The sequence below is a fragment of the Oncorhynchus masou genome, chromosome 15 (assembly GCF_036934945.1).
Source record: "Oncorhynchus masou masou isolate Uvic2021 chromosome 15, UVic_Omas_1.1, whole genome shotgun sequence".
Taxonomy (NCBI): domain Eukaryota; kingdom Metazoa; phylum Chordata; class Actinopteri; order Salmoniformes; family Salmonidae; genus Oncorhynchus; species Oncorhynchus masou.
Window position 1 is genome coordinate 13,643,762 of NC_088226.1, and position 18,093 is coordinate 13,661,854.

Below are 18,093 nucleotides of genomic sequence, written 5' to 3' on the forward strand. Positions count from 1 at the left end.
ATAACAGATTGTGCCTTTAGGAAGGATATCTGGATTCCTCAGTAAGGGCTTCAGGGTGATTCCCTTGAGTGAGAGACTCTGTTTTGATTCTCATCCAGCTCATTCCTGGCATTTCTGAGTGTTTGGCAGCCCCTTCATTTCTCTTGACAATCGATTACATGTCTTAAACTTTAAAGTTCAATGTAATTAGTAATTATTCTTAATGTTTAAGCTGAGAATAATAGTTCATCTTAACCCTAATGGAAGAATGTGCCACCTCAGACAACCTTTCCTGAGTGAATGCATGCGTCATTCTCTCTAATGTAGGATAAAAGGAAACGGTCATTTGTCTACTCAACTTGTTTTGTTAAAAGTCAAACACTTTTCCTATGTTCGATTCCCCCAAACCAGATAGTCCCTTGTCAAATAGATGTTGGATTGAACACTCATCAGAGCTGTGTAAATGAAAGAGTTGCTTTGAGGGCATCAATTACATGTTACACCTACAGTGGCCTCTTGATTTCTATACTCCCAGTGCCACGAGATAACAATTCGATGTCAACTATCTTCAAAGCTATGAACTCTGCATGGCTGGAATGGAAAGGCTAATTAGCCAATTTCCATTGAAAAGATGAAAAGACAGTCAGTGTCTATTTATCCTGTAATTTTAAACCCCTTCTTCTCACTATATGATTGGCAGCAATAAACAAATTCATTTGAAAATATATGGTGCTGGATGCTGCAGTATGGAGCTGGATGCTGCAGTATGGTGCTGTATGCTGCAGTATGGAGCTGGATGCTGCAGTATGGTGCAGTATGGAGCTGGATGCTGCAGTAAGGTGCTGGATGCTGCAGTATGGTGCTGGATGCTGTGGAGCAGATATTTTTTCTATGGGATGAAAAAGTTTTCAAAGATTTCATAAACATTAAGACCATGCCTTAGATTGTTAGCAAGCGAACTTCAAAGCCAAACCGAATGCCTTTTTTTGTAAGTTCCTGTGGCAATTAGACAAAACAAGAAACATCCCTGAGCAAATCATGTTTATGCCACTCTGTATATAAACACGTTCAGAATATATTATTAAATACCAGTTGATTATTTTCCTGAGGATAAAACGGGTTTGAAATTGAATTTCTCTGCATGTTTTATTTATTTTACGGCAAATATACATCAAGATTACGTAGTAATTTGCAGTTCCCCCTTTTCCTCTTTGCAGAGGCAATGCAAAAGACAGATTAAGCTTAATTAAATGCTCCATTTGGTTAAACATCAGGTGAATAAAGTAGCGATGTGCAACTTGTTTTTTTACTTCTTCATATTGAGCCATATGCAGTTTGTGATGACAAACTGGTACTGCATATCCTATGGTATATCCTATGGTATCCTATATCACATTCTGACACGTTCTGATTCTGAAGAAAAATCGGTCATTCCACATGAATATTCAAATCTGATTCAAGTGAAGTGCTGTACCTCAGAAATGCAAATCTTTAAAAAAAAATCACAGCTAAACAAGACCAAAGTGTCATTTAAAACAGGTCACATGTATAATTCAAAGCTGTTGTGTAACAGCAAGAAGAGTAGTTTTCACCCTTAATTTGTAGACCTCCCGCTGCTTTCCCTTCTGAAAGAAATGTTAGATGTCTTACCAAAAAATCCTTGTCTCCTGCTGCTAGCCTGAGAACTATCACCGAAGGTGAGTCAACAGGAATGACCAGCAGAGCCCCGTGGGAGCTCTATGGTTCTCCAGACAGCCAATCAGAACAGTTTAGCAACCAACACCCCTCCATAAACACAGGGGAGGCTGTTACAACATACACTTCTCTATACTGACTCGGGCCATATAGTGGAACTTACTGTAGTGCTGTGTGTCAAACTCTGCCTTCAGCATCTTTAGAGAGATGAATGGCTACATGTAGTCCAAAAGACTCCATAGTTTACACTGTGAGTTCCTAAGTAATCCAGGAGAGCATCCAGCTATAACCAGAGAAGCAAAGTGAGGGAATTTCTCTTCAAAAGGGTTTGGATTTGATACGCAGGGATCATTTATAGCAATTAAGACTTGGCATGAAGGTATGAAGGGGATGAACATTTGTACGCTTCAGTGATTTGTGAATAATATTCTTTGGGGAAAAAAAAACAAGTTCCCTTAACCATCATCAGTGAATTTTAAAACAGGAATATTTTCAACTGTACACTTACTTACAAATCAGTCAGGGTTAGAATAAATATATTTGTTCAAATATTTTAGTGCTTGCCCTGAGAGGTCCGTTCTATATCATGTTCAAATTACATGTCATGGGCTAATTTGTAGGAGATAGTTAGAAAGTGCAGATAATAAATGTACTTGGTCTGTTTTTATGAATAAATCATCATCTCCCATGTTTTCCTTGTAGTGGGATCCAAATAATTTCCCGTCTGACAGGTAACAAAGCAAGATGCCCCAGAACTAGCCCTTGCACCATCTGTCTCACCACACGCTCTATTCCGGCAGTAACTTCTCATTTACACTGTCCACAGGCCTGCGATCCAGCCCTGCAACCCCAGAAACCAGTTACACACCTGTCCCTTGACAAGTTAATTAAATGAAAGGAATAATTGGTCCACAGCAAAGGATCCTAATAGCTCTGTCAAACTGTCATGCAATTCAAAGAGAAACTTCTAATGGGGACTGTATGGAAGTCCATGTGGCGCATAGGTACTTTATACAGTAAGAACATATATGGGGTTTCAGATACGACCTGAATTAAAGGAGAAGCTGCCCTCCGTCTCTTTATCTCCTCCCTCTCTCCAAGATGGAATTCAATTCACCTTAGACTAGCCTGGGAGACAGCTGATGAGGAGAGCTAACCCCTGAGTACTCCCGGACGGGTGTAATTTTGAACATTTACGCCAGAAAGAGAAATGTCTAATTGAAGAGTGAAGTCTGGACACCTGTCTGAAGCCTTTTGCCTGATGTCAAGATTTCATGGTGTAGAGAGAGCTACTTAAGCACCTACTGTTGTATGTGGGCAACCTAATGCCTGAACGGGTATGCATATTCAATTGCATGCCTCATTGTACCCTTCCGCATTCTTCAGGAGGGCTTGCACCTAGATGTTTGCAGACAAGTCTCTCAGTGTCTCTGTGCCAATTGGTGTAGCTGAACCATCAAAACTATGAACTGTAAGTGTCAATGATAACACAAAGAAAGACAAATATACATGAAGAGATTTCTGGATAAGAGCATCTGCTAAATGTGTAAAATGTCAATTTCAAGTTCATTTAACTGTCAGCGCAGTTATGAATGCTTGGCCAGTCAACCATAATTTGCACTTGCTTATAAAATTGGATAAGTGGATAATGGCCTAAAAGTCTATTCAACAAGCTAGGGGGTGTGTGTTGGTAGTCGTTTAACTTCATCCATTTCTTCTTCCAAGAATGCAGCATCCTGATGCAGTGAACTGATTATTGAGTCAACTGTGTTGTTCTAATGCAGTCACATTTGATCTTACGCGTTCTTTGATGTCATACAGATGTGAACACTGTGAAGCAATGCGCCAAAGTTAGTGTTTTTCTGCTGTGTCAGAGTAAGATGAGGTGACTAGAAAATGCATACGTTTTCCTGGAAATGTACTTTTGTTTTTACTGTGTTCACATCACAAGTTTCACACTTTGTTAAGCAAAGCTAATCCATTAACAAATAATAGCCAAGTGTCAGGATCTGCATGCAATGCTCGGTTGGCAACTTTCTTAGTCCTTCTCTAATGACCGAATCCTAACTTGACAAGCACCAATGTATCATGTGTCATCCAACTCTGAACTCAAATGACTGCAGACAACATCACTTTACATTCAGGCCCAAGCCACTTCCTGAATGCAACCACTAAAAGAGGCTCCTAATCTCCCAGATACAGGCTTTTAGCATAAAAGCAAATTAACTCATTGCTGACGGAGCCAGGTAGCTACATCTATTAACAATCCCTGTGGGAATACATTTCCACCACAATCCATGAGAAAGTTTATTGGAAATCCCTAGTGCTGGCTGAAAGAAAGGAAACACATTAGAAAGTTAACTTCAAACAGTTCCTCTGAAGCCGTGGAAGTTTGTTCACAAGTCAGATGATTAAAGAGGTGATCTCATTTCCATAATGGAATTTGAAGGAATTCATAGTCCCTCCAAAATAATTATTTTTTATTTTTTAAGCTTAATTGGCTACTATATACATACAAGCCATCAGCTGTCTCCACAAAGGTAAATTAACCCGCAAGGCGTTATGCCTGGCCCTTTCAGCAACAGCAGTAACAAGTGCAAAGGAATTGTAGGATTGCATCTAAATATGTGTCAGCAGGACACAGTGTTTAGGGAATAATATTAAAATGTGATCTGAATACCAAACGAAGTGGACGATCAACAAGTAATGAGCAGAAATCAAAAGGGGCCAGCTTTTCACATTTCTCTCCATCAACGGACAAACAATTGGGATTCAAGAAGGTTTCTTCTTTATTAACGTCATGTCAGCATGGCCAGAAATGTGTTCAACAAAGTATACTCAGTCATCACTCCTAAAGAAAGTGACAGGTTGCCTAAAGGAAACCAAATAAGCAGATTTAATTCATACATTAACATGAACTATTTCATTGGTGCCATAAATACATGCAAATCAAGTCATAATTAGGTTTCAAATTTCGATTTCATGGGATAATCGGACTTCTAAAAACTCAATTTTAGATTTTAATCAGATTTCAACAAGGATATTAACTCAGTGGTAATTTGAAGGGCATTAATTCATGTAGAGTATATTCAGCCTAAGCCTGAGAGCAGTTGATTAATTAAATAAAATTAAACCGTTGAGAGCTTTTATTCAGTAGAAATGTTAAAACACTGTTAGGCACTATGCTAAAAGAATGATGTTTTGTTTCAACAATTTAGCATGAAAAACCCCAATTGAAAGATACGGTCAAAGGTCTACTTGAAAAATTCATATTCTTTTCAAATTGATTGAAGAGGTTGTTGTGACCCATACAATACTTACATGTCTCATGCTTTTGTAACTTATAAAGGCTGTACAATTCTGAAAAGCAGCTGGTAGACATTATACTTGGGGATGGCTGAACCCAAATGCTGGCATCAGAAGTCGTGTTATGTATCTATTGAATAGTAGGACTATCTTTACATCAGGGTTTGTAAAGATAGCAAAATGCCCATTTATAAACTGGGAGATTTGAGCTCTGAATGCTGATTGGCTGACAGCTGTGGTACAGATGAAGTCAGATGTTTACATACACCTTAGCCAAAAACATTTCAACTCAGTTTTTCACAATTCCTGACATTTAAGCCTGTTTCAGGTCAGTTAGGATCACCACTTTATTTTAAGAATGTGAAAATGTCAGAATAATAGCAGAGAGAAGGATTTATTTCAGCTTTTATTTCTTTCATCACATTCCCAGTGGGTTAGAAGTTTACATACACTCAATTAGTATTTGGTACCATTGCCTTTAAATTGTTTAACTTGTGTCAAACATTCCGGGTAGCCTTCCCACAATAAATTGGGTGAATTTTGGCCCATTCCTCCTGACAGAGCTGGTGTAACGGAGTCAGGTTTGTAGCCTCCTTGCTCGCACATGCTTTTTCAGTTCTGCCCACAAATTTTCTATAGGATTGAGGTCAGGGCTGTGTGATGGCCACTCCAATACCTTGACTTTGTTGTACTAAAGCCATTTTGCCACAACTTTGAAAGTATGCTTGAGGTCAATGTCCATTTGGAAGACCCATTAGCGACCAAGCTTTAACTTCCTGACTGATGTCTTGAGATGTTGCTTCAATATATCCACATAATTTTCCTCCCTCATGATGCAATCTATTCTGTGAAGTGCCAGGTGTTCTTCAACTTGAAAGCCCCCCCCCTTTCCTCCAAACATAACAATGGTAATTTTGGCCAAACAGTTCTATATCTGTTTCATCAGACCAGAGGACATCTCTCCAAAAAGTACGATCTTTGTCCCCATGTGCAGTTGCAAACTGTAGTCTGGCTTTTTTTATGGCGGTTTTGGAGCAGTGGCTTCTTCCCTGCTGAGCGGCCTTTTGGGTTATGTCGATATAGGATTTATTTTTTTACTGTGGATATAGATACTTTTGTACCTGTTTCCTCCAGCTTCTTCACCAGGTCCTTTGCGGTTGTTCTGGGATTGATTTGCACTTTTCGCACCAAAGTACGTTCATCTCTAGGAGACAGAACGTGTCTCCTTCTTGAGCGGTGTGACTGCTGCATGGTCCCATGGTGTTTATACTTGCGTACTATTGTTTGTACAGATGAACGTGGTACCTTCAGTCATTTGGAAATTGCTCCCAAGGATGAGCCAGAGGTCTACAATTGGTTTTCTGGGGTCTTGGCTGATTTCTTTTGTTTTTCCCATGATGTCAAGCAAAGAGGCACTGAGTTTGAAGGTAGGCCTTGAAATACATCCACAGGTACACCTCCACTTGGCTAAAATGATGTCAAGTAGCCTATCAGAAGCTTCTAAAGACATGACATCATTTTCTGGAATTTTCCAAGCTATTTAAAGGCACTGTCAACTTTGTGTATGTAAACTTCTGACCCACTGGAATTGTGATACAGTGAATTATAAGTGAAATAATCTGTCTGTAAACAATTGTTGGAAAAAGGACTTGTGTCATGCACAAAGTAGATGTCCTAACCGACGTGTGAAGTGGTTGAAATACGAGTTTTAATGACTCTGACGTAAGTGTGTAAACTTCCGACTTCAACAGTATATCAGACCATATACCCCGGGTATGACAAAACATGTATTTTTACTGCTCTAATTACATTGGTAACTAGTTTATAACAGCAATAAGGCACCTCGGGGGTTTGTGATATATGGCCAATATACCACGGCTAAGGGCTGTGTCCAGACACACCGCAATGCATTGTGCATCATTTTATAAATGTTTTTATTTAACCAGGCAATTCAGTTAAGAACAAATTCTTATTTACAATGAAGGCCTACCAAAAGGCCTCCTGCGGGGACGGGGGCTGGGATTAAAAATAAAAAAATAGGACAAAACACACATCACGACAAGAGACAACACTACATAAATAGAGACCTAAGACGACAACATAGCAAGGCAGCAACACATGACAACACAGCATGGTAGCAACACAACATGGTAGCAGCACAAAACATGGTACAAACATTATTGGGCACAGACAACAGCACAAAGGGCAAGAAGGTAGAGACAACAATACATCACACAAAGCAGCCACAACTGTCCGGAATAGTGTCCATGATTGAGTCTTTGAATGAAGAGATTGAGATGGACAGTTCTATCTTTTATCTAGAACAGCCCTTAGCCATGGTATATTGGCCATATACCACACCCCCTCGTGCCTTATTTATGAATTTGAAATCATTCCCCATTAATGTCTTATAGTTGGTATAAAAAAAACATTGCTATGAGCCACAGGTAAAGCGGTCTATCAAGGCTCTGGTAAAACTCCAGGCACTTCACAACCACCTGTATTGTGGATTTACACTACATTACAGAAACTGGTGATACGAACATGTCCCTGAAGCTGGAAATTGAGGACTTTTCAAAGACAAGAATGGAAAAGCAAATGGCTAGATACAAGGTAGCTAGCCTAAACTACACGGAGACTATGAGGAAGCTCTGGATCTTCTTACCAAGGCAATGCACCAATATTGGAACATGGAATGCCAAAACAATGTATTTATTTATGATTGTGTTAGGCCTTTCAACCTTTCGCCTCGAAACATGTCTAGTTTACTTCAGAAGTTCCTTGCACACTTTCCTGCTGGAGCAGGTGAAACCTTCACACGTAATGTGGTTAATCGTACCACAATGACCTCTGCGTCAGCAGCAAGAACAAATCGAACTTGGAGGTTACCACGGAGGTGGAAACAAATCTGGACAGCATATCAGCTCACACAACGTAATCTATTATGTCCCCCTCCTACCTACACACAATGCTTGATGGTAGAGGTGACTGGCTTCAAACCACTCTATGGTGGAACTTGAATAGCCGGTGCTAGTCTCATTTATGGCAGTGAGGTTGAAGGAGTATTGAATAGAAATGCCTTGCTCATTCAGTCTGTTCTAAGGCATTTAACTGGACATTATGTGTGTATTTGGTCATCAATGATTTGGGAAAAGTCAAGGCTTTTGAAAAACATAGTTCAAGGTCGTGTTCAGTGGTCGATACCATGAAGACGATGTTTAAAACGAGGTTGATTTGTCGCGCACATACCTAATATTTTTATGCAGGCTGATGTCCACATTACTATTCATTCTTTGTGCTGTGTAACACAAGTCATGTGGAACCCAATATGCCAACAATGAACCCTTTACAATCTAGCTGCGGATCACATACAACTGAGGAGATAACAGGGAGGTATCCATGGCTTGAAAGTCACAGCTCACTGGCTAATTGTATGAAGGTTTATAATAGCATCATGGAGACAGGGCCCCTCCACCAATGTATGGTATCAAATATATGAAATCTTCCATGTGGATCTTTATGGTGAGGTTCTTTTCATCATATTCTCCATTTTAAGGGACTTTTGTATCTGTTTCTCCTGGCCCCATCACATTTAATTGCGTTCTCAGTCCATTGCACAGTTCTGATACATTTGTTTCTTTGTTCCTAATAAAATCACCAGAGTACTTTCAAACCCTGAGAGGCATATAATTACAGGAAGAAAACAGGCAAAGTAAAAGGTGCCAAATCAACACTACCGTGGGCCTTCATCCCGTGGTATTTAGCTCTGTATATTTTTTATTTATTTAACTAGGCAAGCCAGTTAAGAACAAATTCTTATTTTCAACAAAGGCCTAGGAACAGTGGGTTGTCATTCAGGGGCAGAATGACAGATTTGTACCCTGTCTGCTCTGGGATTCGACCTCGCAACCTTTCGGTTATTATTCCAACACTCTAACCACTAGGCTACCTGCCGCCCCCTGAGGGAAATCTCAATCAATGGCAGTCCACTTGGCATAAATAATTCTAAATCACATCATTTCAAGCAGAGCATTCAAATGCCAGCCTGATGATGTATTGAAGAGCACATCCCCGCTCTCTGAGAGCGAAGACCAACACTATTTATAATGCACGGCTTCAGTGGCATCAGCCATTTCATTAGTCATGCTGTCCATGGCTCTTTCATCCAGCCTGTTTTCCCTTTATAAGCCCTAAATGAGAGAATGATTACATGTTACTACATGGCTGGCAAAACAGATTATAAGCATTACAAATGGCAAACTGGAATATGTATTATCAAACAAATACCAAATGTACTTTGTAATACTTCAAACATGCCTGACAAAGGAAAAAGAAAATAGTTCTGATGTGCACAGAAATTTACTTGAGGAACACGATGACAAGGGCTTGATACATACAATACATTCTGGCCCGTAGCTGTTGATATCACCTTGTCTCTCGGTAAAGATGAAAACAGCCCATACGAGAAATTATTGGCCTGCAAATGCACAGTTTATTGATACCTCAAGGGCGCCATCTTCTGGTAGGCTAAATATTTCAGCTCAATAGAGAAAGGAATAATGCATGCTTGATCCACATTTCTTGTTGGATTTTACAGATGTGGTATGGACTTACAAAGTATGTTTAAAATATTATAGGGAAGGTTTCCAGAATTGTAGATGTTGAATAATGTAAATCATTGTAGAATATCCATCGATTTTAATGAGTTGGGTAAAGATATCATAGAACACTATAGATTTTTTGCAAAAAGTACATTCAGGAAGGAGAAATAGAGGGTCTACTCAAGTGCATGAGCACCTAAAGCCTTTTATTGCAGGTGAACAAAGCTTACGACACGCATGAAAATATACAGTCAGACTATTTAATTTTCTCTGTACGACCGGGCAAGGAAAAACAACTCGGACGACTCCTTTCGGCTGGCTTTTGGTTTGACTGCCCTGACGTCACGGAACACAGCTGAAAGCTTCTGCTGAAGCTGGTGCGCCAATGCCCCGTCCCAATACTTACAAATCAGAGAGCCACCAGTCTGCAACACCTTCTCAGCCAAGTCAATCAATGACAATGACATTGTGATGAGTTTTTCATGGTCCATCTCCTTGAAACCACTGGCATTGGGTGCCGTATCACTCATGATGACAAGAGTCTGGGCACCAGGGAGAAGTTCAAGCAGCTTGGCATGTGTGACTGGGTCGGTGATGTCATGATTGGACAGGAAGTGAGCTCCATCTAGAGGTGATATATGCAGAAGGTCAATTCCAACCACAGTGCAACGGGGGAATTCTCCATCTGGAAGTAACAAAACATGCAAGAGGTCATGAAGTGTAGAACTGCGGTCATAACTCATTTTCACAGCTTCTTGTGCTAAAAGAACACTGGATAACACTGTCAAGCCTTGACAATACATTTCACTGATGGCACACTGATGTTCTACAGATGATCCTTATGCTTGGCACAGAGCTCTCCACAAGACCAACAATGAACTTAAAATGTCAAAAAACAGAACAATGAGGCAACTGTACATTGATTCCACCCCCAAGAGTAACATTTATATTTATTAGAACAGCATTGAGAAGGTTCAAGGTTCGGGGGCCAGTTTGGATCAATTTGTCCACTACTTCGACCAAATAAAACGTCTTGTTGCTGAACTTAAAACCTCTCCACTGTCACTACCTACAGCAGCCTCCACTCCCTCTGTGCCCTATAATGTAGTCCCCAGTGTCGCTCTTCCTCCCTCACCTGCAGCAGACACAGCCCTGAGCATGCCTCTCTCACACGTGACACCTGCTGTACCACAGCATTTTCTAGAGGAGGAGATCAGCCTGGTGCTTCAGCATAGGGATGAGGTTAGGGAGCCGCAGTATGCATTGAATAATGTTGAGGAGGAAAACCAGGCTTTCAGGACAGAAGTGTGTAGACTTGGAGAGGAACTGTCCAGCACAGTCAACACTGGCCACATACACGACCTGCAGAAGGAGCTACATGAGCTGCTAAGGCAGGAATTTCTCAGCCGTAACCATCCACTCTACAAAGAGTCCCACAAAAACGAGGACAACAGCTAAATAAGAACACACCAACCAACCAACCAATGCACGGACCCAACTGACCACTCCATCCCCAACTCACAGCCTGTAAGTCTCCAATCACTCCTGCCATCCTTCATAGGCCGGACGAAAAACCAGACATTATATTAATGATGGACTCAAATGGAAAGTTTTTATTAGAGAATAAACTTTTCCCAAATAAAAATGTGTCAAAGTTATGGTGCCCCACAACAGAGGGAGCTTTGGAGATGTTGACTGTGGCCCAGCTTGTCTCCACCAGCCATATCATCATTCACACAGGGACCAATGACTTGTGTCCAATAGGAGCGAGTGGCCACATCACTAAGGGGAGTGATATAAAGGGCCTCCACCATCTTCCCCTTCGCGAACATAGTAATATCTACCCTGGTCCAGAGGAGAGATTTCCACCCTGCCACCATCCAGAACGTAAATGCCAGCCTCTCTCGGGACTGTGTGCTAAGGCCCAACATACACCTGACCCACCATCCCACCCTCAGCCTGGACTGTCTTTATGACAATTCACAAAGAGACAGTCCCCACATTTGCCAGGATGTTAAATGATGTTGCTCTGGGTGGCCAGTCCACCTCACATGAGCAACAGAACAGGCACCAACTACCTGAGACAAATCAGACGCTCCTTTAGGCCTGCATCTGGTGGCGCCTCACTGAGATTGGAGAACAGCCAGCAACACTGCCCCCCCCCCACACCACCCTCTACCACATCTCTCCCAAGGAACTGAATACAGATGCACTGAGCTATGCCCAAGCCGTACGCAGTCAAAGAGGCCCCATGCAGAGTTTGGAGCATCACCGGCCACACTGCCCTCCACACCACCCTCTTCAATTCCCCTTACAGTCTCCCTCCCATGGTACCAGATCAGGCCTGCCTCAGCACAGCTCAACCAGACCCATCACAGCACAGCTCAACCAGACCTGGCCCACCTCAACTCAGCCCAGCTCTACACTGCACCGACCACTACCCTAGGGTCTAGCAAAACACTGTTGAGGGTAGTGCACCACATGATGCAGTCCACACCATGTATCATTCACATAATCAGCCACACTGTCCTCCATACCACCCTCCTCAATTCCACCACAACCTCCCTCCCAGGCTAGTTTTGGTTACACTCCCTACTCCCATCCCCGGGACAGGCCTGGGACACTCCTGCCCCCCATAGCAGCTCCAGCCCTGCAACAGGAGCCACAGCAAGGCCTCCTGTGCACACCCAGAATAGAGCATTGGCAGCCGCCTCCTTTGGCGGGAGCTTCATCAGGGTGGACTGAGCTCTGCCAACACTGCTCTCCCAGTTCCCGCCCCAGCCACTGTATCCAGCGACTTGAGAGTGGTCTGTCAAATGCTGTCTACTCTGCTCTCACGTGGGTGGGCCAGAGACCTTGGCAAAGTCTCAGCTCACTCAACAAATAGCTGCAGATGACCCTATGCCTGTTATCTCTTATGGGACTGAGCTGAATACGCCCTCTGACTTTAAATCCCGTAGGGGTCTTGTCTAATGCGCCTAAATGTGCAAAGTATGGTTTTAAAAAATGGACACAATTAACATTTGGGTGCAGGACTCGTGTCCTGACATTCTGGTTCTCTAGGAAACATGGTTAAATGGTTCTGTATCTGATAAAGACATTGAAGTAAATTATTATAATTTATTTAGATGTGACAGATTACAGAAAGGGGGAGGAGTGCCCATATATGTCAAATCTATTTTAATGGTGTCCCAATCTTTAAATATTTATATTCCCCATAAATGTTAGCTCCTGGTTGTAGAAGTGCACATAAACCAGAATACACACTTATTTGTTGCTGGGATTTACACCCCCAAGCTGCCATGGCAGATGCTATTGGTTCTATATCTGAGTGTTTAACACCTTTTTTTGTCCTCGGAGTTGGTCATTTTAGGGGATTTTAATCTGCATCTACAATTTAAGAGCATATACATTGATTTGAATCTGACTCAACTGATCTCAAAACTCACACAAATAAATGTGAAAACTCTTGTTAACTCCTCATTGATGAATTTAATTCTTACGAATAACACCGAAAAATATATATTTTAGTATTTGCGTATATCTTGGTGATCATTGTCCCAAAGTATGTATTAGAGATACAAAACAGCAAAATACTAATCCTTGTTTAATTAAGAAGAGACATTTGAAAACATTTTCTCCTCAAGGGTTTTTTAAATGGCATGTTCTACTCTGATTTAGCCACCATATCCTGTATTCCTGACCCCGAGTTGGATCTACTCTGATTTTAGAGCACTCTCGTCTGAGTGTGCCAGAGCGCAGAATAACTGATGAATTTTGGAATGCTCAACACCCGTTAAATATGGCCGGTGTCAGTAAACCTCAGCAAAAAGTTGTATTTAAAATTGATGCCAGCAGGACAGTTACAGTTTCCAACTCTCTGAATACCTTAAAAACAGCCTAACCAGCTCTGCTAGGGTGAGAAAAATGGTCAGAGTGAGGTGTTCTCTCATTTATGCCTGGAAATAGCTAGCCTGCTTGCTAACTTTAGCCAGTGAGCTTGGGTGCTTGACTGCCGTTGTGAGGTCAGAACGCTCAGATCAACCCTACTCCTCAGCCAGAGCGTCCGGTGTGCACTCTGAATGCTCCGAGAGCGAAACGCTCTGAATTTACAAACGGACAATCTGAAAATGCTCTGAATTTATGAACGCCCAGAGCACACTGAGCTCTCTCTGACAATCCAGAGTGAATTTTACAAAAGCACCCCTGGTGAATCTTTGTTTTCATGTAAAAAAATTACTATCTGTGATGTGCTAGATGCCTGAAGATTGGGCTGATATGCTTGATCCATTTTCTGCTGCAGCTCTCTGCCCCCCTGATAGCTGAATCATTAACCCATATGTTTAACCTGACGATTATATCTGGTACTATCCCCAGGGTTTGGAAGAAGGCCCATGTACTCCCTCTTCACTAAGGTGGTGACCCTTGTGACCTAAATAATTACCAGCCTATTTCTAAACTTTCTTGCCTCGCTAAAATATTAGAATCCTTGATTAATTCTCAGCTAAGAACTTTCTTATCTTTGACATGTATTCTGAATGTACATCAGTCGGGTTTTAGACCAGGTCGTATCACTATCTCTGCTGCATCCCTAGTTATAAATGATGTGATTCACTTTATGGATAAAAGGCAACATTGAGCTGCCCTCTTCGTGGACCTTTTGATACTGTTGATAATTCACTGCTAATTCAGAAGCTTTCCTCAAGTGGTCTAGACCAGGCTGAATGTAACTGGTTTAAAAATGACTTGACACATAGAACTTAATGTGTATCAACTGATGGTGTTAAAGCAGGTTTCCTGGATATTACGAAAGGTGTTCCGCAGGGGTCGATTCTGGGTCTTGTACTTTTTACATTAACAATATCGACTGTAAAAAAAATATTTTACCTGCACTTGTACACCGATGATACTGTTGTGTATCATATTGCCCCCACGGGTGACGAGGCTCTATCTGAGCTAACAGTCTGCCTTCATTGTATTGCATAAAAACTTTATTGCCCTGAAATTAGTAGCCTACTGAATGCAGGTAAAACTAAGTACATGTTGATCTCTAGAGCGCATAAAAATAACTGATGATTTAAGCATGCGTCCTTTGGTTTTCATATTGATCGTGTCCCTGCTTACAGGGATAGATAAAACTGTCTTTAAAAAGCATATTGATGAGTTAGTAAAAAGCTTCTTCTATAGAAATAGGTCCTGCATCTCGCTAAATAGTAGAAAGCAGATTCTTCAGTTGACATTCCTATCGGTCCTAGACTATGGCGACATCATCTATATGAACGCAGCTGCCACTTCATTAAAGCCATTAGATACAATTTATCATAGCGTACTATGCTTTATTACGGGCGAAAATTTTAGTACTCATCACTGCATTCTCTACCAGAAAGTTGGTTGTCCCTCTTTGATGTCCCATTGCTATGTTTTCATGTATAAAGCCCGTTTACAAAAATCCCACTGTACCTAACGTCTTGACTAAACTTTAGACATATGAGTTAGCTCACCCGGTCTCAGGGATGGTTAACTCTGGAAATTAACTAAAAGCTGATTTACCCTTCTTGCACCTTATTTGTGGAACAATCTTCAAAATGTTCTTAAATGTGATGTTCTGGTGCCTCTAGGTCCATTCAGAAAGCTGATTGAGGACCGTATTACTGGTGAATGTGTTTGTTTTTTAGGAACATGTTGTTCTTTCTGCTTGTGTTTATTTTATTTCTATTGTGCGTATTTTCTGTAGTTTGTCATTCAGGGCTCATCTGTAAAAGAGACCTTGGTCTCAGTATGACTCCCTGATAAAATAACGGTTAGATAAATAAATACGAATAAACATGGTAGTCAAAAGAATGTCAGACGCAGGAAGATATATATTTGGCCTGGCTGGTAGGTTAATTATAACAGTATGTCAATTGGGTAAATACAAGACGTACTCACTAGCCGCAGTTGAGTTGACCTTGTGAACAGCGATCTGGCTCCAAGCACTCCGTGCAGCACCACAATCTATTGCGTTGAAACCGTGTTTTTAAAAGTGTGTATTTGTCATCAATCTCTAGCAGTTTGAAAGCGCTTCTACACCGGTAGTTGTGCACATGGGCAGCCTTCACAAAGGAGTCATTAAGCTGCCGAACTATCCAGCGCTAATCAGCAGACTCTTTTAGGAGATATACAGAGGTATGTAGATATGTTTTTTTTGTAACACTGAGTACCACATTATTTAGCTAAATGTAATGGCAACGATGTGCTAATGCTGCTGGCAAACAGCATTTCGTTCGATTTTGTAGTTGCACTTCCTGATCACATGAGTTTGTTGGACACGCTCGATTTAGTCAGACAGCCGACTCCGCGATTTAGCTCTCCCAGGAGTCCTGCAGGGCGACATTAGAATCACGCGTGATCCGCCAACCCGGCGCGCCGCGCGAGCTAAATTGAATGCAGCTAATTCATGTGTCCGAGAACGTCAATGATGCGCAGACCGATTTATTTTGGAGAAGTTATAACGGGTGGCAATTATTTTGTTTTCAAACGTGTTAAATTATATGAGGATGCGTAATTAAAGATGTTACCGTAATACTACAGCAACTGATATCACCAGTTATGGAATTGTTTTGATATGATGTGGCATTATACTTTTGTTTCCAGTCGACAATATTTGAGGGTAACACATTTTCACAGATCTTCAACTAAAACGACCAACTTTATCCTATATTGTTTTTATCAATGTTGAATGCTACAGGTCAGTGCCCGACACATTGAATACGATCACATGGCAGGCATTGCCACAGTCAACGCGGGATAGGAGAAATTCGTTATTTTTCCTGGATAACTTTAATCTACGAAAACCATTTAAAGGACTAGATTGTCAACCTAAAAGTTGCTATAAAGGCAAGTTACTTGCATGAATTTTTACTTACTTCTAGTCTACTTGAAGAATGCAATAAAAGGCTACTTTAGTTTGCTGCTGTGCACTGTTGTAATGTCTTCTTGCGTACCAGAACTCTTACAAAAGTGTTTTGGCAGAAAATAACTTTACAGAATGCTGCTGAATAATCTGACATGTATCATTTCTAGAGATACTGTAGCTTCGATGCAACCAAGAGAGCGAGGTCATCCATGGATTGTGGTCTACTGATTATTACACCCTGATGATGTATATTAACAGGTACAATGTTGAGCAACAAGCTGCTGACCCTGGTGCTGGTGGTGCAGCCTGGACGGGTGCTGCTGGGCATGAAGAAGAGAGGGTTCGGAGCAGGGAAGTGGAATGGGTTTGGTGGCAAAGTCCAACCTGGGGAGACTATTGAAGAGGCTGCCAGGCGGTGAGATTGGTTGCAGTCCTCGGTAGATGCCTTGAAAGGTTTTCCTACTATTTGGTAGAACAACTTGCTAACATATTCCAGCACTGGGCAGCATCTGATACTACATACCCCCATAAATGTCATATTGTGATGTTACAGTAGGCATGGTCTGATTGCCTGTTATCTGAAGCCTACACACTTTCCGGCTACTTTCTCTCTACTTGCAAATGGTTTGTTTTTGTTTTTTCCCCCCAGAGAACTGCAGGAGGAATGTGGCCTCACAGTGGATGCACTTGATAAGATTGGAAATATCAAATTTGAATTCATCGGAGAAACAGAGCTGCTTGATGTGCATGTTTTCCGAGCTGACAACTACAACGGGGAGCCAACAGAGTCGGATGGTATTCATTCTCAATCTCATGCATTCTATGTAGGGCCAGGTTTGGAGACCAGGATAAACTCATAGCCCAACAGGCTATAATCATAGACCCCATAGTTTTCCTGGAAGAAACTGCTGACCCTATACTACGTGCCTTTTTATGGACATTTCTTAGACTGTTGTCTGACGAAGTTCACTAACTTATACCTTTTCTCTTATAGAGATGCGGCCGCAGTGGTTCGACTCGGACAAGATACCCTTCAGTCAGATGTGGGTTGACGATATTCTGTGGTTTCCACTGATGCTTCAAAAGAAGAAGTTCTTGGGCTACTTCAAATTTCAGGGTCATGAACTGATCATCGATCACAAGTTGGAGGAGGTAGAGAAGCTTTAAGACAGACTACTGGCCTCACTCATTTATACTGTATCAAAGAGCATTCCCACATGTTGTCTACCTAAAACATCCCTGGAGAAATACTACAGAATTCCTACTGATTCCAGTTACCCTTGTTCAGTGCCAAGAAATCCCCAGGTCTTTGTAAATTAACAAACACTTTGTTGCCAGTGACCATATGCCTGTGAATCAGTAATAATAATTCCCACTGAGCCAAAACGAAATACTGGATGTTTAAATGTTGCTGACATATGTATCCCTTTCCACTATTGTGTTTATATTACATTTTTAAAGTATGTGCGAATGCAGTGTGCTCTTTAGTAAAGAATGCATCTCTTTTTTGTTACTTTATCAAACAGGTGGTATGGTAAACTGGAATAACAATGATTTTTATTGTTTAACATCCTGTTTAATAAAATTTAGTATCAGGGTAATGTTTAAAATGTAACC

The 18,093-nt window shown here is 41.3% G+C and overlaps 1 protein-coding gene and 1 pseudogene across 2 annotated transcripts; one reads left to right on the forward strand and one right to left on the reverse strand.

Annotated features, from left to right (window-relative positions):
• Window positions 1-9,751: 9,751 nt before the first annotated feature.
• LOC135555680 (rRNA methyltransferase 2, mitochondrial-like) lies at window positions 9,752-15,871 on the reverse strand (annotated as a pseudogene).
• nudt1 (nudix (nucleoside diphosphate linked moiety X)-type motif 1) lies at window positions 15,659-18,073 on the forward strand. 2 transcript variants are annotated; one of them, XM_064988338.1, is made up of 5 exons: window positions 15,665-15,746; window positions 16,309-16,457; window positions 16,735-16,891; window positions 17,126-17,271; window positions 17,471-18,073. In XM_064988338.1, exons 3-5 carry the CDS (start codon window positions 16,740-16,742, stop codon window positions 17,641-17,643), a joined length of 471 nt encoding a protein of 156 aa, XP_064844410.1. In that variant the 5' UTR covers window positions 15,665-15,746; window positions 16,309-16,457; window positions 16,735-16,739; the 3' UTR covers window positions 17,644-18,073. The 2 variants fall into 2 exon arrangements, with proteins under 2 accessions (XP_064844411.1, XP_064844410.1); XM_064988339.1 differs by lacking the exon at window positions 16,309-16,457 and having other exon boundaries at window positions 15,659-15,746.
• Window positions 18,074-18,093: the final 20 nt, after the last annotated feature.